Raw genomic sequence first — 24,357 nt, 5'->3', positions numbered from 1 at the left:
AAAAAAAGTAGCATGCATGCTTTGAATCTTAAACAAAATAATAGTAACAGGACTATGTCGCAAAAGCAAAAACAAAATCTTTATCATATAAAATTCTTTTATTTTATTAAGAATAATAATGATGCGGAGTATAATGTTATAGGACACTGAGTCGCACATATTTAAGTTTAGAATGTCGCATCATGCTATGGTATTGGCATGGGACCAATATCTGTTTCAGACGTATTAATAAAGTAGTAGCATTAACAACTTTAGCTAGGTCATGAAGGATTCATGCACGAGCATGCCCAATTGCCCCGAGTCTCTGTAACAAACTCCAATTCTAAAGAGAGATTCGTTGTCGTTGAGCCAAAAATTTGCAACTTGCCCATATAAAATCCATTTATTCTGTTTTTATTCTCTAAATCTGGTGGCTTTTTAATTGTGAAAATAGCGTTGGGCTTTTCGGGCTCATCACATTTTCACTATTCAATGCAGATCATGTTGTTGTGCTGCCCAACGTTCATTCTCTGCAAAAGGACTAAAAAGATGCTCATCGGTCAACGTCATTTAGCATTTCAGGTTTGCATAGTAAACTCAATTTTGTAATACATTCGGTACATGTTTGATTTACACTTAAAAAGTTTAAATTATTATAGATGCATTTTAATATCATCCAACAGATAAAAATAAAAATCTTGATCTTTTTATAAAATACTTTTGTCTCAAATATTTATTTTCTTGCTTTCCAAATATTCTCATAGTTACCTTTAAAAATGTATTTGTATATTAAAGTTTTGTTTGGAAACTCAATTTTAAACAAATAACATTTAACACTCGTACTAGTATCTATAAAGTTTGGACCCATCATGATAATATATTATGCGAATATGACTGGGCGTGCTCCTCTTTCAAATAGTTGTGATCTTCTTGATTTGAAAAACGGTAGCTAATTACTCACAAGACTGTAATTTTTCTGGGCTTAGCTTTAAGCACGTCTCGTGTGAAGTTAAGTGATTTTAATAATATTTTTATCTCTTAAAAAAAAAAACTTCTTCTATTAATTACTCTTCGATTGCTCGCTTTTCTCTGTAATCTTTAGTGTTTTCTTTTTCGTTGAAAGTAAAATATCTTTTAGCGGAAAGCCACAACACTAATTCCTTAAAACGTATAAATTAGTGAAATGAGTTTTATCATACACATTAATAATTGAATACTGTATTAGATTAAGTGTATATCTATATATAGATAGATATTAATGTGAATTACATTAACAAAAATCATTTTGCTTAGAAAAAATAATAAGAGTGACGATGCTAATAAATCGAGTCTAATTTTGATAGTGTAAAGTTTTTTTTTACGCAAAAGTGTGAAGATTTTCTTATTGTAATGTAAACTGATTAAAACTTACCTACATATGATTTTTAAAATGATTATTATAAATGATAATTGACAATGTTCAATCATTTGACAATTCATTATTGGATAACAGAATAAAAAAACTTACACTTATATTTCAATTAAATTCTAATAAATAAGAATATCTAAATCCTCTTTATTCGTATGTTGGCAACAAACGATGTTTCTTATGCCCTAATTTGTCAGAAAGATTGAAACCTTGTATCGCACTATCCAGTAACCTCACCACCATAAGCCTTTTTAATTTAATTAATTGTTTCTTTTGTTTAAAGCGTTGTGCATTATGGTTCTGAATTGAATCTAAGAATTTTAATATCAATGATTAAAGGCTGAACTAATATTAGAGATATTGCAATAATGAAACTCTGGTAATAAAGCAATCCAGAACAAATTTTTTATCATTGATTATCATGTGCAAGCGCGAATAATTTCATCCTCAGTTTGTTTATCTTAAACTAGTATATTTCATATACACACTTTGAAACTCATCTAAATGATTAAAGAAAAAATCGCATGCCATTATTGCTCAGTCGCACACCTAATGTAACAACTTGGGGAAGGTTCATATGAACACAAAACTTGTCCCTCCAAAGTAGTTTTCCTCCACTATAATTGTTGCTAGGCTTGAAATGATTTTGTCGAGCACAAAACTTTATTCTAGTCTTACACATGATTGAAGATGTCAAAGGCAAATAAGGAACAATAAACCTGCCAATAAAGGCGATAAGCATTAAGCACCCTACTTAATGTGAAGTTCAACACCATTGAGTCATTGACAAAGTGGTAGGTCCATTCTATTGTGTGATGGTTAGTTCACTAAATTGGTTACATCTTTTTTGGAGTTTCAATTCGCTGTATACTAAGAAGTTTTTTTAATTTACTTCATTTCTCTAATTTCTAACTTTTTTTTTCAGTCTAGGCTAGAGTGGGGAAGGCTGTAAACTAATTGTGTGGCTATATTGTTTTGATTGCTCATAAAATGGATCATATCATCATACATCAGTAGTAAATGGCGCTCATAGAGTCATACTTTATTAATTTGCAACACAAGGACTCTCTACGGGCCTGTCATGCTACTGTGAGAAGTGTTTTTACATGCACGCAATATGCTATGTTTGCTTACACATTTGATCAGCTATGGCACTCATTCCAAGACACCGCGTTTTAAACAAAAAATTATTCCTTTCAACTGGAACGTCTATTTGCAGCCTACGGAAAACCAAACAAATTATTATATATGAAACGGAAATAAACTTTTTAAAAATGTTTTTAATCTTTTTAAATTAGTATTGTTATTATATAGTGTTCTTAGAAATAAAATATAACAGAAAACAATTCATTAATTAAACTTCTCTCAAAGACTTGATTTGCTAACAATCAATTATTCAATGCCATCCTGAAAAAGATATTTTCCAACAAATCTCCTCCTTACCCTGATTATTATGGAATCACAATTTGACTTATTTCAAAGGTTCAACTTTAGGCTTATACTTGTTAAGAAAAATGGATTGAACTAAAGGAGTTCAATTCCTATGATTCTTAAAAAAGTCTAATTGAAAACTTAAGTTTTACTTGTTAAAAAATGTTTAAACTCGACTTGTTTAACTCATTTTATAATTTTATTATGTTTATGAATTTTTTCCTTATATTATCTTTTAACTTTATTTAGTATTTAATAAATATTTTAGTATTAGATGATAATCTACATATTAAAATATGTGTTCAACATGTAAAATTGAAGATTGATTTTAATACTCTTAATAAAATTTTACATACTTTCATAATGAATATATAAATAATAAAGGATAAAAACTGCATCATCAATTTAAATAATCACAAACTATTGTTGTCAAACTTTTAAAGTTTGAGTTTAACTTATTTAATTAATCTTAAATTTATATTTATTTATTTAATTAAACAAACAATATCGAACTCGAATAATTTAGAAATAGATCAACTCGTCCATATCTCTACTTCTGACCCTGTCCATAAAAAGGAAATTCCTTCAACAAAAAATCAATTTCAACTATATATAATCATGTCTGCCTTTTCAATTCAACAATATTGCTGAATCTGGTTCCAGACAGAATGTACCAAAAGCACCAATACGCATACCCCATTAATTTCCCATTCCCATAGTCCATGCCAAAGAGATGGATACATGGGTGTCGGTACTAACACGAATACCATTGGCAGCTTAAGTAAAATAAGTTCCATATAAGTACTTCTTTGAAAACTATAGGTAACTGATGAACAATATACAAAGCATGCTTCCACAAAAACCAAATTATTAAAAAATAAAATATTAGAGCCTGTGACTAATTGCAACCGAAAGCTTAGTTGGTATTCACATACTGTTTTATGCTTGGCTTATATGAGGCTGAGTCAATGTATGTACTATGTACACAACGATCGGTTGCACCTTTGATATAGCCTAATCTGTGATATATCAGCTCTCCCCAATCTCTGTCACTAGCTAGCTTTAATATTCAGAATATAATTGAACCGTCCAATGTCCTTTGTTGTCAAAATTAAGTTAGAATAACAGCACCGGACGTCCCTACATATATTCATTCCTTGTATATTATGTTCTTATTTTTTTTTCATTCTAGACAACAAATATCCTTTACGAAAAGTAGTTTTGTTAAGAGTTTTATAGTATCATCATGGTCAACTCCAAATTATCGATTAGATTAAACTGAAACAAGCTTAGTACATGATTATTAATTTATTATACTCTTAATCTAAATTGCTAGAAGAATGTAATATTTGTTGATAATTAGTTTTAAATGTCTATTTTTTCTTTTATTAAAAAAATGAAAATAGTAGTAAAAAAATAGATTAGGTGCTGCTATAACATATGATTGAGATCCTAAAAGGGAGAGAAATTCATCACAAACTGCTTTGAGGTACTTCCCAGTTCCCACAAATATTTTACCCGTGGGAGTTAAGGTTCTTTCAGGTGAGACTCGTGAACAAAAATTATTCGAATATATGTGGATTTGTTTTACTTTTCCACGTGTTTGATGATCTGGACGATTAGATTTGCTACAAAGTTTGTAACCAAAATCTTTGTCTGAACGGATCCATGAATTTCCACCTCATATGGTAAAACCGGTTTAATGGGTAATTAATCATTAGGACTTGAACGCTTTAGCAACACTGTGTGGCTTAAATTGCACGTAAAAGTAAAAACCAAAGGGAAGGGGCCACATGATGAAGTAGGCGAAAGTGAACTTACATTTAGAAACACCCAACGGATATTCCTTCCTTGGACAAAGATAATGCCTATCTATAACAATTTCAAAGCATCGATTTGAATCATCAATGTCAATTGGTCTTGGCCGTTCGTGTGGGATTCATCACCTCCACTTCGAACAAGAGGACAAAAGAGCACGAACTCATCAAAGTAGAACTTGCCATTGACTTAATTCAGCTTCTTCCCAACATTGATTCTTCCTTAATTACCTCTTTTGTTGTACTCCCTAACCTCAACCCCACAAGCAAAGATATTGATTTGATCCAATTACTCATGCCTATACCCCACAATGATATACATTTGGTAGGCATTAGGCAGGTGGCAATGTTTGTACTTTGTAGACCAATAGATTGACCCTAGCCAATTGTATTGTTAGATTTATGCCCGCATATATTGTCTTGCTATACGTGTGAAGTTATGAATGTGTTAAAAGAAAAGAAAACATTCAATAAGGATTGAAAACGGCAACATAATACAAAAATATATAATAGATAAAAATAGTATAAAAAAACGCATAATTTAATGTATTTTAACATCTCTATTAGCCTACATATTAAAAAAAATACTCCAATAAAAATATTTACTATCCCAAATAAAAATTAGGCTAAGTTGCATTTTTTTGTCCCCTTTAATTCATAGTCTGCAATTTCAGACCCCTTTTTTTTATTGTAATCACTAAAATTTTAAAAATTCACAATTTTATTCAAATCTTCAATTTAGCTCATGATACTTAATCATAATTGTCTTACTTTTGCATTAGTGTCACCAAAGGGCATATACTTTGTTAATTAAAATGTGTGCATCAATTTTAAAAATGAAAAGACATATAATTAGAATGTGTTGTGTTGAAAATGTGCACCTATTTCTTGAACAGTATTTTTGCTAGCTTCTTTGTAAATAAATGAATTTAGTGGAAAGATTAATTACAACCATGTATTTTTTTCCCTTCTTTCTCATCACACGCAATTACCATATTTATAACACCAAAATAAAAACATTTATTACACTTTCACTCTTCTTTTTCTTTTTTCCCTTTTTATCTCTCTTATTTATTTTTTCTCAAAGGACTATTTGTCTGTCAAGACTCTTGACATATACTTTACTGTTTGCGATTCCATTGAAATGTATTGAACCAGATCCACAAGGAAGCAATCATGCTCATGAACATAACGAGGAGAGCTGTAAAATGTACGCCTCAAAAAATTGGAAATTTTATTTTATTTGTGGCTAGTGTTGAATCATTTCCGGGCAACTTGTCGCATAATTTCACTGAGCGCTTATTATGCTCTGAACAATAACATGCTATCTTGGCAGTTCCCATATTATAGTAATCTGCCTGCTGGTCGCGTGTTATATTAACGTTGTAACTATTTGAAGGCCTTTCAATCCCATATCCATAACAAGCCATCAATGGATCTTCAAAAACGGTATATCAGAACAAAGAGAAACAAACTAATGAAAAGTTATATTGTGCATCAAATTTATTTTACTTTTACCAAAAAGAGAGAGATAGGAAGAGGAAAAAAAGAAAATAGTGAGATAAAATAGGTGGTACGATGAGAAATAGAGAGAGAAAATGAATTATAAAATATGTTAAAAATTTGTTGAGTAAATAATGTCTTCAAGCTAATTAATCCATGCTTTCAAATGTAACAGTTGCGTATCCAATTTTTATTACTTTTTTGGTCAACAATCAACATCGAATATTTATATTTTAATTGAATTATTTTGCATTTAAAAAAAAACAATCAACCTCTAGACATATATAGATGGCATTGAGGTGGTACTTAATGTTATATTTGACATGAATATCAAACTCTCGAGTTAACTCGTTAACTCTTATGAGTTTATAAGTACACTTGTCTTCTATGAGTTGACTCTTCTATAAATTCTAAGTAAATTTGGTAGACTCTCGAGTTTATTATCGAATCAACGAGTTAACAAGTTAAAAAAATTATACCAAAATATAAGTCATTTTTTAATTATTTTTTGTATGTTTAGCATTCAACATACATTCATTTAGTGTGTTATTTTCAAATGCAAAATTCTCACCTTTAATAATATAAAATCCTTGTTATCTAATAACATCAAACTCTCGATGAGAATAATCTAACACTACTATAACGTCTGCAAGTTATTATTTATTAGTGATATATTATTACTAGACTTGGTTATTTAAATATTCTAAATTTTATTATTTATTATTTTGTTTTATTATATTGTTGAAATGTTTAATTAATATGTTATTTATAGATATTTTGTTATTATTTTTATATGAAGTAAACTCTTACAAGTCTACAAGTTGAACCCATGAGTCGAGTTTATGGAACTCTCATGAATTTATATAAATTCTTGAGTTTGATAACCTTGTCTATGGATGCTCACCACATGCAATTCCGGTCTCCTCTTAATTACCGTGAATCCCTTTATTAAAAGCTCCTTAAAGGTGCCAATATCAATGTCATTGTGAGAACATAATGCAAGTTCTTTGGCAGCACACCTGCTAAGGGAATAAATTATTAGGTAATTTAGGTTATACAGTTATTGTTAATTTATGCATAACATACAATCAGATATTATTATTATTATTATTATTATTATTATTATTATTATTATTATTATTATTATTATTATTATTATTTAAATTAAAATTTTGAATACATTATAAAAAAATGGTTAAAATCATGAATAGGTAATAATTTTAGACCACCTAATTATTTTTCCAACAAAGAATTGGTGTTGTGTATATAGATTAATTTTTCCACCATATAGATGCAATGCTAGTGTAGTTGTAATATTCCAATCGAATCATATTAAAATAAAAGGGATCTAAAGATAATACAAATGTGAGATTATATAGGTAATTTAAAGGAATTAATTGGTATTAACTGTACCAACAAGATGCATCTATTTTTTTCGATAGTCAATCACTTAAGAGTTTCATAGATAAGAGTGCTTGATTTGGAGTAGTTATGGAATGGATAACCTTTTAAAAAAATTTCCAGAAACATAAATGAAGATAAAACATGTTAAAAAATCTTGAATTGGTCTGTAGAAATAATCTTGAGAATAGTTGAACTATGTCAGAATTGATTGTAAAGGTCTTATAAGGTTATATATCAAAGATTTTGACCAATGAATGGATTTTAATCTATAAGGATCTTAAATGAAATACTATCATATGAAATGTTAGAGTGTGAGAATAACCGAAAAATGGACAACCATAAAGGTTACAACAATAGTATCAACCGAATTATTAAAAAAAAATATCATTATTATATTATAAAATTTTAATTGCTTTAATGTGAGAGAATTATCTCACCTTATTCTTCCAACAACCACTTATTTATACATGACATTTAACTTATGTACTCTGATTATTCGTTGCAAGAGTAAAAACAACCTTTACGACAAGTAACATTCGGACTGTAATTGCTTTTCACAAATGCGAACTGATATCCTAACGACGAAACCCCTACTTTCAGTGTTTTCGTCCCTTGCTAATATTTTCATATTTCCTTACAAATCAATTTTAGCAATTTGGTTCCTTCATAATTAAATTGGTCTCATTTAATCTTTCTACTAACCAATCCTTAGCGGAGATGATGGAATGGGAATAGTAGAAGAGTATCATACACAAACACTCTATTATTTTAAACATTCCATAAAAAAATGATTCATTTGTAATTAAATTGGTCTCATTTTTCATTATTTTTCTCTTCGTATCACGTAAAAATTCTATCATATTTATATTTTTTTTACTGTCTTTCTAAGTGTTGCAGAGACTTTTGGGTCTCCATTAAACTTTTTCCATGATAGAATACTTACATATCATTAAGTAGTAAGCATTTTATTTTATCACCAAAAACTCTTTAAGGTGGCCAAATGGTCTCAAAAACTACTAAAGTGATGGAACTTTTTCAAATCAAGCAAACCAAGGAAATAATTGAGATTGCTTGGAAAAAGTAACCTGGAACAATTTAATAAGCAAAGCTTGCTACAATGGCCAACAAAGAAAACTTGCAACTTGATGATTTCCCCTTTTCATTTTCATGAATGTCTTGAATAAAAAAACCTTAACAATTGTGGTGATGTTAATTAATTGCATAAATACCGACTTAGGTAATGCATCCTCGAAGACCCCAGCCATTGCACTATGAAATTATTGTACCCATGTGTTTCACTCTGCCATTCTAACTGTCAGCAATGCGTGGTTCTTGGGTCTAATCTTCACTTTGCAAGCAATGGGATTTAATTATGCAGGTGATTAATTTTAGGTATCGGATATTGGTGATACTGTAGGGGAAAGAGGGTGTAAGCAGGGTACAAAAAATAGAGTAGAATGTTGACTGAGATATGTAAAAAATAAAAGTAAAATATTGTCTGTAAAAACCCACATAAGATTCTAACAACATTTCAGCATCCATCTCCTTTTCATTAAGGTATTAAGGTCTAGTTTATCCATTACAGAGATTCTTAGATAGATAACACGCAGCAAGCATTCTCATTACAAACTCAATACAAAGAAGAATGAGACAACAACAAGATGGCAAATGATCAGCAGAATAAATCAAGCAAACTACAACTAAATCGACCATCTGATAGTGTTAGCTTTTCTGCTTTTGTTACTGCATCAAGAGGGAGAGGAATAAAGCTTCTAGATGGCCCATAGAAATGAGGGAAGCTATTTGAACCATCCACAATTTCATACACCAAACCATCACCAAGCTGAGGGATACCAGTATCACAGAAAGAGAAAATATTACTATTAACAAGAAAATAAGTGAGACTCTATATACTCACAATCTACATCAGAGCTTAACACTGACGCAAGTACAAAATTTGAGCCTGCATTTCGGCCGCTTTATCTTGGAGTAATTGGTTGCTTGGAAGTTCCAAGTTTCAACTTTCACGGGCTTGCTCGGCAGTTATTAATGTCAAATATAACTTGAAAAGCCTTAATTCAATTGTACATTTGATTTTATTTCATTGAATAAATGAAAGTAATGTATAGTGTGTTTCGATGGAAAAATTTAAAGTTTTGAGAAATTTTAAATTTTAAGAATTTCAAATACTTCAATTCAAATTCTTTTATTTTTAAAATTTTGTGTTTAGATAAAAAAAATTAAAATTATGAGAATGAAAAAAAAAGAGAAAATATGATTTTGTGTACTAGTTATACGTGTTCCTTTCTATGCTTATACCTGATCGATATTTTAAGAGTTTATCTTTTAGAAGGAAATTGAAATTTCAGATTTTAAGTTGTTTAAAATTCTGTTTTAAAATTCCAAAATTTTAAATTCTTCATAAAAAACATTCAAATAATGAATTTTAAATTACAAAAATTCAAATTTTCCTTAGTTAAAATTTTCTATCCAAACGCAATCTTAATCTTAAGACAGACATGTTATTATGTTAAGTTGATTTTACAAACAGCATTAATTTTCCTAGAATGACAATCAAACCCAAAGCCATTGAAAAGTATAGAAAACTTCGTGCAAACCTTTTTAGCATCAATTCGAAGCAGGTAGAGTTCCTCCTTGCAGTTCAAGAAAAAGTTCTCCAATGTTGACCGAACCTGCAATAATATCAACATCATAACTCGTCTTTCAACAAAAAAATCGGACATTGTAGAAATTCGCAACCTCGATGAAGCATACGAAATCCGTAAACCACCAAATCAATTAGAACTATTAATATAAGTTCGCATCAGATATAAGACAAAAGCATGAAAAATGAACCTGGTCGAGCTTGCTGAGATGGATGAAACCAGAAGACTTGTCAAGGTCCCCACCCAAACTGGACCCATTGCTCTGTAACTCCTCCCACTCATTCGTCGTACTGATTCTGTACACCAATTCACTCATCTTCAACCAACACAAAATCAATGTTCTTTCCCAAATCGGTAACTGTCAACGTCGTTTCGTTACTCATGCTTGTCCAACTGGGCCGGGCCCGTTTTCAATTGGGCTGGGCTTCCTCTTAATCTACTTTATCGGCAGACCAAACCTTAATTAAAATTATTAATTACCAAAAAGTAAGTAAATAAAAAAAATAAAATTTGTCTGGGTTGAAACTTGAAACTTGAAAAGCGGCGTTTGCTCCGACCGAGTGCTTCAGAGGAGAAGTAATGACTGCGATCGCGGGAACGCACGTTTTTGGTGTTGTGAGTTTTCAGCTCAAACAAGCTGAAATGCCTTTTGCATGTTCTTGCTTAATCCGCAAGCGTATTGGAGATTCTCCTCAGCGCAATGTGGCTCTAAGACGCAGAGTAAATGGAACAATTCTTCCCCAAATCAGAGCCCAGAATCTTCCAGGTACAAATGCATTATGCATGTGTTCTCTATGACTCTAATGTTACTTAATTTGTTGTTTGCTATTTGTTTTTCTTTCCCAGATTATGTTCCAAAATCCGAGTTTTACAAAGTAGAAGCGATTCTCAGGTTACAAGCTAAAACCCTCTTCTTTTTTTGTGGCTCGGGGAGGTTCTTGCTATGTAATTAGTTGAAATGAGTTTTTCTAGCTTGATGTATATATATTCGGCGTTTTTATGTTGTTGAATTCTTGTGGAACAGGCCATGGCGAGTTCCCCAGGTTTCTGCGGTACGACATTACCTTTTGACTGATATTTTTTGGGGTTTAATTTATATATACCGTGGGGTATCTACAGCAAAATATAGTATTGTTATTTTCACTGTATTGAATGCACTGCCACAACATCCCTTCACTTTGATACTTGTGTTTTCTTGAAGTGGAGCTAAGCAGTAGATTTCTAGCAGTTGGTAATTCGTGCAAATTAAGAGGTGCTTGTTAGTTGTTGTTATTACTACTAATAATTTTGTTCTGAAAGAAGTGAAAATACTGCATTGATTTCTCACTGACTGTCTATGGAAAGGGGCATCTTCTTTGGAAAGAGAGTTGTGGCTTTTTGTTAATTGAGTGCTTGTTTGGATAACTGTTCTAAAGGTATTTTTTGATTTTGGATAATGAATTGAATGCTCCTGGAGAAGAATACTCTTTGTATATTTTATTTTGAGCATTTAGAAAAGTTGCAACTGTTAGCCAAACATGCTATGAGTTGGTAAGTTGCTTTTGTCCTAATTGACAGTGTTAGAGAAAAGCAACTACCTTCTCCACTCTTGAATAATTTTGGCTTGGCTGGCTAATGTAGCTCGTAGACTTTTTGTCTTGTGCCATTAGATTTACCAAGTTTATGCTGATACTAAATTTTAGTTTTCTTGATTCGAAGGCTTTGTTGAAAATGGGAATTCGTGGTGTCACTGTATCTGATGTCAGGGGCTTTGGTGCTCAGGGTGGTTCAAAAGAGAGGCAGGGAGGTAAGTCATAGCTGACTACAAGTACTTGAAAACTGAATATATGTCCTTCCATAAAGAAGACTCCTAAATTGAGCTATTATTTAAAGTGATAGTGTGCATTCACCCTTAATTTAATTTAAAATGCATTGCAATCTTAACCCACTAAAATTTTAGGGCAAATACTAAATACACCCTTGTTTACCTCACAAACAAACTCACTTTAAAGTAGTTTTTTTTTTCTTCTATTGTCTTCATTCCATTTTTTTTTTCATTCTGAAACTAATCGTTAGTAATTAGTTTTCATCCATACCTGTGTGGCCAACCAACTTTAGCTGTGTTTTAAGTTCGTAACTCATTTTAATCACCTGTAGTGCAAGAGATACATTTTTTCCTTTGGCTTTGAGTTCTATACTTGCTTTTATGCATATAGGTCTTTTAGTAATGTCACATGCTCACTTTCACTTACACCCTTGTCTTTAACTAATCGTGTATTCCTCACAGGCTCCGAATTTTCAGAAGACAATTTTGTTGCCAAAGTTAAAATGGAAGTAGTGGTGAGAAAGGACCAGGTAAGGTAGAATGTAGACATTTGGCAGTAACATCACTGCTTCATACACTCTAATTGACTTTGTAGAATGTACTTTTCTTATTAGTGCAATAAAGCAAGGTGGGGAATGAGAGATTCCTCAGTTACTGCCTATATGCTTTGAATCTCTAGTAACCATTTTCTCTGAAAAAATCAACAAATTATTACTATTTAAATGATTAATATTATTGGTAATGAATATGATAATGTCCATAACCACCATTGTATCAGCTGCTCCATAGTTTTCATGGGTTCTAAAATCTAAATCCGTTCCATATGGATTTAAATCTTCTCAAGTTTCATCACCAGAACAATCAGGCACAGAAAAGCACAAACTTTTTTTAATGGATATGATAATTCCATTACCATCAGGTCTGCTTTGTCTCTCTCATAATTTCTTATTGCAGTGACAGGACTGGTCATTGTTTCAAGTTTCTGGATATTAAAAAGATTAAAGAAAAACAGAATATTGTCTTGTAACAGCAAAGAACATGATTGGAGAAGTTGCAATAAGCACTTTCAATGTTATTCTGAATTTTTTTCACATCAATAACTTTTGGACCAACGAAAGTGTTCATTTCCCTTATATTGCCACACATGTCTATAGGTTGAGGCAGTTATTGACAAAATTATTGAGGAGGCAAGAACTGGGGAGATTGGTGATGGCAAAATTTTCTGTAAGGCCTAAACCTACTTTATCTGGTGTTGAACTGTACATTGTGAGCTATTTGAAGCTTTCTTTATTTTGTATGTGTTTGTATCATTATGTTATGTGCTAATCTAGGGATATTTATGTGGCCATTTTAGTCAGTTAGGCTGACTCGTACAAAACTACAGATATCACTCTTCTTGGTGTCCAGGGCAAACAGCTTATCCTGTTTAAATGTAGAAGCTCAATAGCTATTCCATTTTCAACACTGATTTGTTTTTTCTTCTTGCAACTGGGCAGGAATAAAAATGTTTATCAACTGAAAGAAGAAGTAAAAAAACTAAAATGAATTATGCAGTCTGAGATAATAACAATTTATGAATCCTGTTTTCAAGCTGAAAATCTTTGTTTTTCTGTTTATTGTAAATATCCTTCTCAGTTCTCACGGTTTAAAAACACAACCGAATGTGTAATACAGTCTGGGAGTCTTTAATCTAGAAAATGGACATTTTGACATTATTATATTCACGTGTAGCGCCCATGCCTGTTCGCCGAACTCTTCAGAATCCTTAATATATTGGATTGCCTAGAAACTTGCAAGAGTGATCTTATGATTCAAGAACTATTAGATTGTTCATGCTTACTCTTGCCGAAAGATTTTGAGGCAATATGAATTAAACTCCAATTTCTAAAGTCAACAAGTAAATGTAATGGCCTCAATTTGGAGTCACATCTCTAATAGAACTTTGATTTTGCAGTGATCCCCATCTCAGATGTTATAAGAATTCGGACAGGTAACCGTTTTCTTCCTGGAGTTGTCAAACTAACAAAAAATATAATTTTCTGTTGTCAGCATTTCCACTCAGGTTTTGAGTATGAATTTTCCAGGTGAACGTGGGGAGCAGGCAGCTAGGATGACTGGGGGCCGAAGTGACATGTTATCTGCTGTATGACTGGTTGGAATGAAAGATAAGCATTTGTCATCTGCTTCTCTTACCCTTGTGGAATATTGAATTTACTATGCTGTATGCTTTATATGTCTTGCACTTAATTGTGGGAAGATGTATATGACAGACAGTATTGGAAGGGCACTGTAGTTATGTGGTGAAGAAAACTGAGAGAAAATAATAAACAAATGCTGAGTTGCTTCATATGCCATATGACACCAAGATGTGCAATAAAGTTAATGACATAATTTAGATATAGTGCCATAAGTGTGAGCGTAATTTCTCTAATTAAAATTTATATTTAATCTCAGTTGTTGTTATGTTAATATTTGTGACAAAAATCAATGAAATGCCACTTTCGATTGAAGAATGATATCAATGTCTATGATATTGCATTTAAATTTTTTCAAAGTAATTTGATACTATGTCAATTACATATTAATTTTTTAATCATCAGAATACTAATTTATTTAATTGGCTCAGTTGTTGATAGACAATTAATTGTTTACTTTTAAATACATCCTTTAACTCTTGTTTTAACTTCTTTTGTTTTTATGGGAAAATACCATGGAACTCATCGTCTATACAAGTACTATTTGATAACCTTATGAGTTGACCTTATTATTGTTAACTTTGATAAACACAACTTATTAATATAATCGTGGCTAAAATGGTGATAACTATATATATTATTTTTATTTATACATTTAATAATAGAATAATATATTGATAAAAAATAATATATATATATATATATATATATATATATATATACATATATTTATAATTATGTATTAAATAATATAAACATATTAAAGTTTAAAGAAATAGACATAATATTTACAAGTTGAATTTAATTAGAAAATATTAACAATGTAAAGAAACTTTACATTCATCTCATTATTCATTTTTCGTGTACTATAATATTCACATAAAAAAGACAAAAATATAGCATAATATTAAAATATTGTCTAATCCTTTTGGCTAATTATGTGTGCGTCATTTAAAATATTTTCTAACTTTCCTAAATCAGAATAAAATTTTGAAATATTTACATATCTAAGCCCATGAGATTCTTTAAAATAATTTATAATTAATAGTATGGAATGAGATTCTTTAAAATAATTTATTATTAATAATATGGAATGATAATGCATAAAAATTAAATTCTTATAAGTTTATCATGTTAAAAGTTATACTAAGTCAAAATATAGCATAATATTTAAAAATGTTCTCTAATCTTTTTGACTAATTATGTTTATCATTTAACTCATTTTCATAATATGTCAATTTTATTCGGTAACTTTCTTAAATTGTGACAAATTTTTGACAAATATACACATCTTTTCCTAAAAATGATTATCATTATTCTTATTAATCAGTCCAAGGTGACAAATTTTTGACAAATATACACATCTTTTCCTTAAAATTATTATCATTATTCTTATTAATCAGTCCAAGGAAAATAAATAAAGTTTGATTATGAATTATTTTCATTAATAATTAAACTCAGATAATACTTAAATAATTCAATCTTAAATTAATAATTTATATTATTATCATTGGAACTTCTAAATAATAATAAAATTTAAATATATTTTACTGTACATGTTTTAACATAATACTATTATATTATGTAAAAATATTATTCGTTAAATGAAACGGAATTATGATAAAAGAAAAAAAGAATTTAATTTCCACATCGACGCAATATAATTTGTTGTTTAGAATATTAAAAATCCCTGTGAATAGAGTTATAAGAAGAAGAAGAAAAAAAAATAGGGGCCACCCAAAATTGAACAAGAAGTCCTGAGAAGGCATCTAGAACAAAGCTCTGAATCTGATTTTGAAAACTGGAACGCGTAAAATGAACGGTACCCCTCCCTCATAAATAAAATCTACTACTAAACGCTCTTCTCTTCTGCAATCAATTTGCAAACCAAACACAACACAAGGAGAAGAACCAGATCTCTCTTTCTCAAATCACCAAGGCAAGTCCCTTCTCTTCTCATTTGAATTTTGAAATGCTCACCTTCCATTTTGTTTCTCCGTCCCCGATCTGAGTTTTAATCTACGATTTGGCCTCGATCTGCGTCCCGTGTCTTCAGATCACGATTTCAATCTTCGTTCTCTTTTTCCAATTTGAATTTTCAGCGATAAAATTAGGGTAATTTAAATGTGGCGATGATGTTTTAACGTTTGTTCCAGAATAGTTGAAAATGGGGCTGTCTTTCACGAAGCTGTTCAGCCGGCTCTTTGCGAAGAAGGAGATGCGTATTCTTATGGTGGGTCTCGACGCCGCCGGTAAGACCACCATTCTCTACAAACTCAAGCTAGGAGAGATCGTCACAACCATTCCCACCATTGGTATGTTTCGTCTCCTTTTTTTTCTTCCCATTCCTTTCCATCAATTAAATCCAATGTCATTGTAAATTATGCACTCAACAATATATGTGATCAAAAAATAAAATGAAAAAGAATGTGGTTTTTGTTAATCTGTAACTTTTGTTTTATAGGGTTTAATGTTGAAACTGTGGAATACAAGAACATCAGCTTCACTGTCTGGGATGTTGGTGGCCAGGACAAGGTATTTCTTTTTCCCTTCCCTTTCTCTATCTATACTCATGTCAGATTCTGAATGTTTTCATTGATTTTTTTTATAACATTATTATCATTCGCTGTAATTGCTTACATTTTATGTGTTATTTGAGAGAGAAATGTAGTTCTAATTTCTTACACTAGTAATGTTGGGTTGGTTGGTGGTGAATAATATTAACTTGGTGCTATCATACATACACTCTCCTTTACAAGACATATGATTCAAACTGCATATTTTGTTTGGGGTTGCATTTCATTTATTTTGTAATTTGTAATTATGGGTTTTTTTTTCCTTTCCAAATAGTGCTGTTTATACATTCTGTGAGTACTTTTATCAATTTCAATTTTGATCCAGCTAGTTAAAATTGTGAAAGATTTGGGATTTAGTCTTTACACGGAAAGCACATAAAAATTAAACCATTAACTAAATTGGCATTTTCTACTCTCTTTTTTAATGTATGTTGCTTGGATCCAATACTGTAGCAAGGTCTGGCTATGGTCCTGAACATCTAGTTACCATTATATAGGTTGACTTCTATATATGGCTTAAATTGTCTAATGTTTGGCCTTTTGCTATCTTTTTTTATCTCAGAATTATTTAGAATTAAATTTTTGAGATACAGTAGTGAACACCGAATGTTTTCTAACTTTTTCCTATTAGATCCGTCCTCTGTGGAGACACTACTTCCAAAATACCCAAGGGCTTATCTTTGTGGTTGATAGCAATGACCGGGATCGTGTGGTTGAAGCTAGGGATGAGCTGCACAGGATGTTGAATGAGGTAGTAAACGATTCAATATGAGAAATTGGCTTAGTTTAGTTTAGAGGACCCGTTTTCCTAGCTTAATTTTGTTATTTCTCTTGTATGGCTGCCTATAATTTTTGTCAGGATGAGTTGAGAGATGCTGTGCTTCTAGTTTTTGCAAACAAGCAAGATCTTCCAAATGCTATGAATGCTGCTGAAATAACTGATAAGCTTGGTCTTCATTCTCTTCGTCAGCGTCACTGGTAATATAAAATATTGTTGTCTGCAGTTTACTTGTCTCCTTGCTCCTTCCGTTACCCATTGTCATCTACATGTTCTTCACGTGCAGGTATATCCAGAGCACATGTGCCACATCTGGTGAAGGGCTTTATGAAGGGCTTGACTGGCTCTCAAACAACATTGCAAACAAGGTTAATACAGATTTTCTTTTTTTTTTTCAGGGACTCAGCAATTTTAAATACAGATTGAAAGATTTCAGTTGAATGCATTAACTAAATTGTTTTCTTTTTGATGATTTGTGATTGCAGGCATAGTGATTATCGGTCATGGGTTGCATCAAAGTTCATTTGAGTTTAGCGGTTGTGACTTCCAATGTTTGATGTGCTTACCCTGTTTAGAATCTTATTTTCTCTAGCATGTATTATTTGTCTTCGATAAAGAACAGATTGTCTACTACCTAATATCAAAATAATTTGCATTTTTTCTCCGTGTATAACCAAAAGGCATTTGTCTTACCCATCGATTTGTGAAGTCAATTTATCATTGAAATTTTTACATTTATTCATAAATATTAAACATAAAATTAACCTTTGTTTTCTAAAGCCTACCAATTTTGTTCATTCTCAATTAGCCTTTGTTTTCTAAAGCCTACCAATTTGAATTCCTCTATTGATGATAAACCCAACAATGCCAAGAAGGACAAACTTCAATGCACAAACTATGGAGGGGAGTTACTTGGTGCACCCAGCATTGGTGCATCCAACACGTAGGATGAAATGACAAAAATGTCCTTCACCTTAATGATATAAATAAAGCTAGTGTCCGTATGGCCTTCTTCTTCCTCCTATCCCTGTACCTACGATCACCACCACCGCATACGCATCCTTCTTCTTCCTGTTCCTACGGCCACCTATGGTCCATTCATCTTCTTCTTCCTCTTCCTATGGCCTTCTTCTTTCGCTTCTTGTTCGTCTTCCTCTTCCTACGCCGCTTTTTCTTTCTGTCACCGTTCGTGTTTATGGTTGTTCCTAGCGGTTCTTCTTCTTCGTCTGCTTCCCGTGCCGTTGTGATTCTTCTTCTTCGTCTCCAACAAAAAAAAATGGCATTTTTATGGAAAAATCCCATACGGATCATCAATCTATATGGTTCATACGGATTGTCAATCCGTATGAACCATAAGGATCGGCAATCCGTATGAATCAGGTTGGCAATCCGTATGAACCATACGGATTGCTTATCCGTATGAGTTTTTTTTTTGTTTTTCTTGTTGAATAAATTTTTTTTTTTGAAATTTTTTATTTTTCAATTATTATTTAAATTGTTTCGTAGTGTCATGTTGTTTTGTAATGTTAGTGAAATTTTATAATTTTTTCTGATATATATGTTAAGTATTGATTTTATTTACAAAAAATATATTAGTTATTACTAAGATTAAATTAGATTACTAAAATTAAGATTAGATTGGTGAAACAATTAATTTTCAATATTGTTATATTATATTTGTTTAACTTTTTTAAAAAATGAAACAAATATTTAAAAGATATTAAATTTGTTACTTATGAAAATATTGAAATCATAATTAAAAATGATTTAAATTTTTAGTTAGAATAAATATTTAAATGAAAATTTGTAATAATTAAAATTTGTTATAAAAGTATTGAAACATAATTTTTAATTGTACAATAAATCTGTTAGTTATAAAAATTATGAAACCAAAATTTAAAATTTAAAATATGATAAGATTTTTAGTTTAAGATAATGATTGAAATCAAATTTAAAAATACATTTGATTTAGTAGTTATAAAAAATATTGAAACTAAAATTTAAAATTTAAAATATGATAAGATTGTTAGTTTAAGATAATGATTGAAATCAAATTTAAAAATATATTAAATTTGTTAGTTATAAGAAATATGGAAACAAAAATTTAAAATATGATAAAATTATTAGTTTAAGATAATGATTGAAAGTAAATTTAAAAATATATTTGATTTTGTAGTTATAAAAAATATTGAAACTAAAATTTAAAATTAAAAATATGATAAGATTGTTAGTTTAAGATAATGATTGAAATCAAATTTAAAAATATGATATTTAATTGAATGATGTATTTAGATGTTTTTTATAGCAATTGATAATTAAATAAATTTGATATTTTGTTACATCTGTTAATACTTATTAAACTTATCATTTTTATTTATAATTTATATATGTAAACAAATTAATTATTATATAAAAAATAATCATCACAAAATTTATTATGTAAATTTACATATACATTAAATATAAATTAAAAATTTTAGTGTTATATATAACTATTTATTTATAACATAATGTGTCTTTTAACTCAATTGATTTAAGTGTTCTATTAATAATGCAGGTTACACAAGTTTGATCCCTATTTGTACCATTAATTTTAAATTAAATCATAAATTATATTTTTGAGAAAAAAAATCTTATGGGCCACGTACGGATTGACAATCCGTATGGACATACGAATTGCTGATCCGTATGTGCATACCACTTTTTTTGCTTACCTCTCCTTTTCCGACGATGAAAACCAACCACAAATCACCGTATACTCCTACTTAACAAGTTCACACACATCATTGAAGACGAAATACGCTTCCAAACCGTCCTTAATGAAAAGGACTTACACTAAGTTACGGGCAATTTGCAATAAAAATGACACGGCAGAAATGAAAAAAAGCAGCTGCTATTTATAAATGAAAATATCATAAGAGTATTTTCTGTATTTTAAAAAGTTGCTGGATGCCCCAAGCAACTCCCACTATGGATTATCTAGCCACACTATTGATAGGTGCTACAATATACACGGGTATCCTCCTAGTTATCCTAAAAACAAAGGCAAATCTTCCTGACACAATGTCAAACAAGTCTTATTGCTCCTCCTTCACATTTTAGTGATCAATGTTTCCATTTTTCATTAATCGAACCGTCGAGTTCAGTGTTGCATCAATGTTTCCATTTTTCATTTTTCTTTTTTGAAAAAAAAAATTGAGTTGAAAGTCCTCGTGGCTGCATTTATCATTTAGATGTTATCAATTACATGGTATGCCATCAGTATACATAACATGGTGATGCATTTATATTAAAAGAATTCTTTGTTATCAAATGGATATTAATCGAATTTACATATAATCAAATATAAAGAGGATGTACCAGTCCAGAGATAGAATGCATAATTAACCTTCTCATTTCAATCGACATTTTATGAGCTTACCATTTGGATTTCGATGAATAATTTTAGCTCGTCTTGTCTTGCCATTACAATTTACAAGTGACGAATCAAATGGCTCATGGAGGGGATGCAAATACTAGATTTTTTCACACAACGGTAAATTGGAAGAGAAGAACAAACTGCATCAAAGGCATACAAGTGGAAGGTGAAAAAGGAAATTCATGGCTTCTTTCAACAACAAAATTTTGAGGAAGGAAACATGGAGGTTCAATTGGAGGGAATAAAGCTTAGTTCTATTGATGAGGAAGACAATGATTTGCTCACTACTATGTTTTCAAAGGAGGATATTAAAGCCGCCATTGGGATTGCGATGTTGTTAGAGCTATTTATGAACTCCATGCAAATGGTAGATTGCCTAGAGGAACAAATGCGTCATTCATGACTCTTATTCCGAAAAGAAATAATCCACAAGGCTTAGAAGAATATAGGCCAATATCCCTCATTGGATGCTTGTACAAGAATATTGCTAAGCTTTTGGCTAAAAGATTAAGCAAAATCTTGGACAAAGTGGTGGATCATAGGCAATCAGCTTTCTTAAGGGGGAGGAACATATTGGATGGACTACTGATAGCAAATAAAGTTATTGATGGGGCTAAAGCAAAAAAAAAATTGTGCTTCATTTTTAAGGCCGACTTATGATTTTGTGAGATGGGAATTTTTGTTCTACATGCTTCAATGATTGGGATTTTTTGTGCTAAATGAATCGATTGGATTTGAGGTTGCTTGCAATCGTCTACTACCTCAATTCTAGTTAATGGAAGTCCAACATAGGAATTTGTAGCAACAAAGGGGCTTAGACAAGGTGATATGCTTGCACCACTTCTCTTCTTGGTGGTAGCAAAGGGCTTGAGCGGTTTGATATGAGAACCTGAACAGAAGGAGCTATTTTTTGGTGCAGAGGTGGGAAGTGGTAAGTTGAAGATATCAATTCTCCAATTTGCGGATGACACCATTTTTTTCCTTAAGGAATGTACGAGAGATGCAATCAAACTGAAGGTGATTCTTAGATGCTTTGACTTAGTTGCCAGGTTAAAAGTGAACTTTTACAAGAGTAGATTGGCGGGTGTTAATGTTGATCAAAGGGAGATTCATAGGTGTGCAACCATCCTCAACTATGCAACTATGAATTTACCTTTGTTTACTTGGGTATTCCTGTGGGAGTGGATGCAAGAAAGCTAGTAACATGGAAACCAATCATTGACATGATGAAGAGGAAGTTAGCACCATGGCGTAGAAGACATTTGTCTTTCGGAGGAAGGATTTGTCTCATCAAATCAGTATTGTCATCTTTATCCTTGTATTTCTTTTCTTTTTTAAAAGTACCTTCAAAAGTTATTGTTATCCTTAATAGAATTTAAAAAGAATTTTTGTGGATGGTCAAAGGTGAGGAAGGGAAAGTTTCTGGGATCAAATGGGGAGTGGTGTGTTCACCTATTAAAAAAGGGGGTCTAGGGATAAAAAAAATAGAGGTCTTCAATAAATAAAGTTTTGGTAGGGAAATAGATGTGGAGCTTTTTGAATGAAAGGGAATGCTTGTGGAAAAAAGATCTTGATAGAAAAATATTACATTTTTTATCATGACTTATTTGTGAGGGATAGTTGTAACACTTCAAGTTTTGAGTACTAAGAATATACTATAAGAAAAATCTTTATTAGGATTCTTTTATTATATTTTCTAAAAATGTTATTTGTATATTATTGGTTTTGACCTAAAGATATATTTATATTGTGATAATGTAAGATTGAATTAAGTTTATGACATCTAAAATGATATTTAGATTTATCTTAGATCTAATACGATGAACTTCTTATGTGAAAATATATTGAAGTAATTCTCATCTTACAAGTCAATTTTATAAGAATTAGTTAGAATCGAATAAAAAATAATATAAAAATAAATAACATCTATAATCCATGTTCTAAAATAATTATTTGAAAATTTAATCTTTATCAAAGTTTTCCCTACCCTACATAGATATATCATAAAATTAACAAATTGAATAGACAATATGTCAAGCAATCCATCCTTCAGAGCTAACCAACGATTCCAAAAATGAACACACGATGATATTAGTCTTATACTACTTTTATTTTGGAATAAATGTAAATATTATATTAACAATTGTAAGCATAATAACGTAATATGCACCGATCCAGCAATATAAAGTGAATTAATATTATATTATTATTGATTTGAAAGTGTCGTTTTCTTGCAACAATAAAGTTTTTTGGTAATAATTAAGTCTGGAAAAGAAAACTTAACCACTTTTGAAGGTGTTAGGAAGGAAACTACTACGAAGGAGACATCTGTTGAACAAAATGCAAGTTAATATCTAAAGAGGAAAAAAAATAAAAACACATTATTATCTTTTATGTCTTCTCTATTTTTTATTTTCACCCATATCCAAACAATCCTAAAGAATGTATAAAAGTTACATTTATATATACCTCATATGATATTAAAGAAAATAAATTATACATGTCTATTTTATTTATGTATAGAATTATAAGATTTTAAAAAATTATATATGTCTCTCCTAAAATTTAAGAAAATTACATATATATTTTTTATTTTTAAAACTTACATAGGTCTCCTAAATATTGTTTAAGTATTTAAAGTAATAAATCATATTTATTGACAATTTTAATTAATAAAAGACTAATATCACTTCAGTAACATATTTAAATTTTATAAATATAAAAAATAAATAAATTCTTTTAAAGTGATAAATTTTAAACATTTTTATATTTATAAGAATAAAAAATATATTTTAATCTTTTAAATTAAAATTATCAATGCATATGATTTTTTATTATCAAATATTTAGATAATATTTCTAAAAAAGACAGTGTAATTTCTTTAAATATCATAAAATACGTGAAAATTAAAAAAAATGTATAATTTTCTAAGGAAAACATACTTAATTTACTCTATATATGATCACTCAAATTATCCGCGTCTAATCGGAAAGTTATTTCAAGCATACCTTGATTCGGGAAATTGACAGGCTTATTATTTCTTCTGCCGTTCATGCTAACATAATATCCTCAAGAAAAAAAAATTAAAGAACTAATTCCGAAGACTGGGGGAGACACATGATGGTATCAAGAGATTTGCACGCTTTATGTTATTCACTAAAATAAAAGGAGTAAAAGCTTTTTATCTAGCTTCTTGCTCAAATAAACCCTTGCTTCAATATGGAGGACAAATGGAACTTGATGTCGTTTGACCAGTGGTTCATTTTACTACTTTTACTAGGAAGAACCAATTAAAGTCGGAAATTCCTCAAAACAAATCGCATTGTTTCCTCGAGCAATCTATCATTCCACATTGAGCGATCAATATATATCCTAAAT

General features: G+C 30.4%; 3 protein-coding genes across 4 annotated transcripts; 2 read left to right on the top strand and 1 right to left on the bottom strand.

Moving 5' to 3' along the window:
* Positions 1-9,006: 9,006 nt before the first annotated feature.
* LOC100778297 (uncharacterized) lies at positions 9,007-10,531 on the bottom strand. Its single transcript, XM_003553627.5, has 3 exons — positions 10,399-10,531; positions 10,161-10,235; positions 9,007-9,385 (listed from the first exon to the last, which is right to left on the bottom strand). The coding sequence occupies exons 1-3, from the start codon at positions 10,522-10,524 to the stop codon at positions 9,215-9,217; spliced, it is 372 nt and encodes a 123-aa protein (XP_003553675.1). The 5' UTR covers positions 10,525-10,531; the 3' UTR covers positions 9,007-9,214.
* A 198-nt stretch (positions 10,532-10,729) lies between these two features.
* Positions 10,730-14,419, top strand: LOC100775624 (nitrogen regulatory protein P-II homolog). Its single transcript, NM_001254410.2, is given in 8 exon segments — positions 10,730-10,974; positions 11,055-11,100; positions 11,233-11,260; positions 11,907-11,994; positions 12,475-12,542; positions 13,167-13,236; positions 13,967-14,002; positions 14,097-14,419. Coding segments are annotated over 8 exon segments (588 nt in total). The 5' UTR covers positions 10,730-10,787; the 3' UTR covers positions 14,162-14,419.
* A 1,507-nt stretch (positions 14,420-15,926) lies between these two features.
* LOC100527744 (ADP-ribosylation factor) lies at positions 15,927-18,293 on the top strand. 2 transcript variants are annotated; one of them, NM_001354835.1, is made up of 7 exons: positions 15,927-16,146; positions 16,369-16,522; positions 16,672-16,742; positions 17,415-17,534; positions 17,643-17,761; positions 17,848-17,929; positions 18,047-18,293. In NM_001354835.1, the coding sequence occupies exons 2-7, from the start codon at positions 16,375-16,377 to the stop codon at positions 18,050-18,052; spliced, it is 546 nt and encodes a 181-aa protein (NP_001341764.1). In that variant the 5' UTR covers positions 15,927-16,146; positions 16,369-16,374; the 3' UTR covers positions 18,053-18,293. The 2 variants fall into 2 exon arrangements, with proteins under 2 accessions (NP_001341764.1, NP_001341763.1); NM_001354834.1 differs by having other exon boundaries at positions 16,364-16,522.
* The last annotated feature ends 6,064 nt before the right edge of the window (positions 18,294-24,357 follow it).

This window comes from Glycine max, chromosome 19 (genome assembly GCF_000004515.6).
Source record: "Glycine max cultivar Williams 82 chromosome 19, Glycine_max_v4.0, whole genome shotgun sequence".
NCBI classification, from domain to species: Eukaryota; Viridiplantae; Streptophyta; class Magnoliopsida; order Fabales; family Fabaceae; genus Glycine; species Glycine max.
Note: the sequence above shows the minus strand (reverse complement) of the source record. Positions and strands in the feature narration are given on the sequence as shown.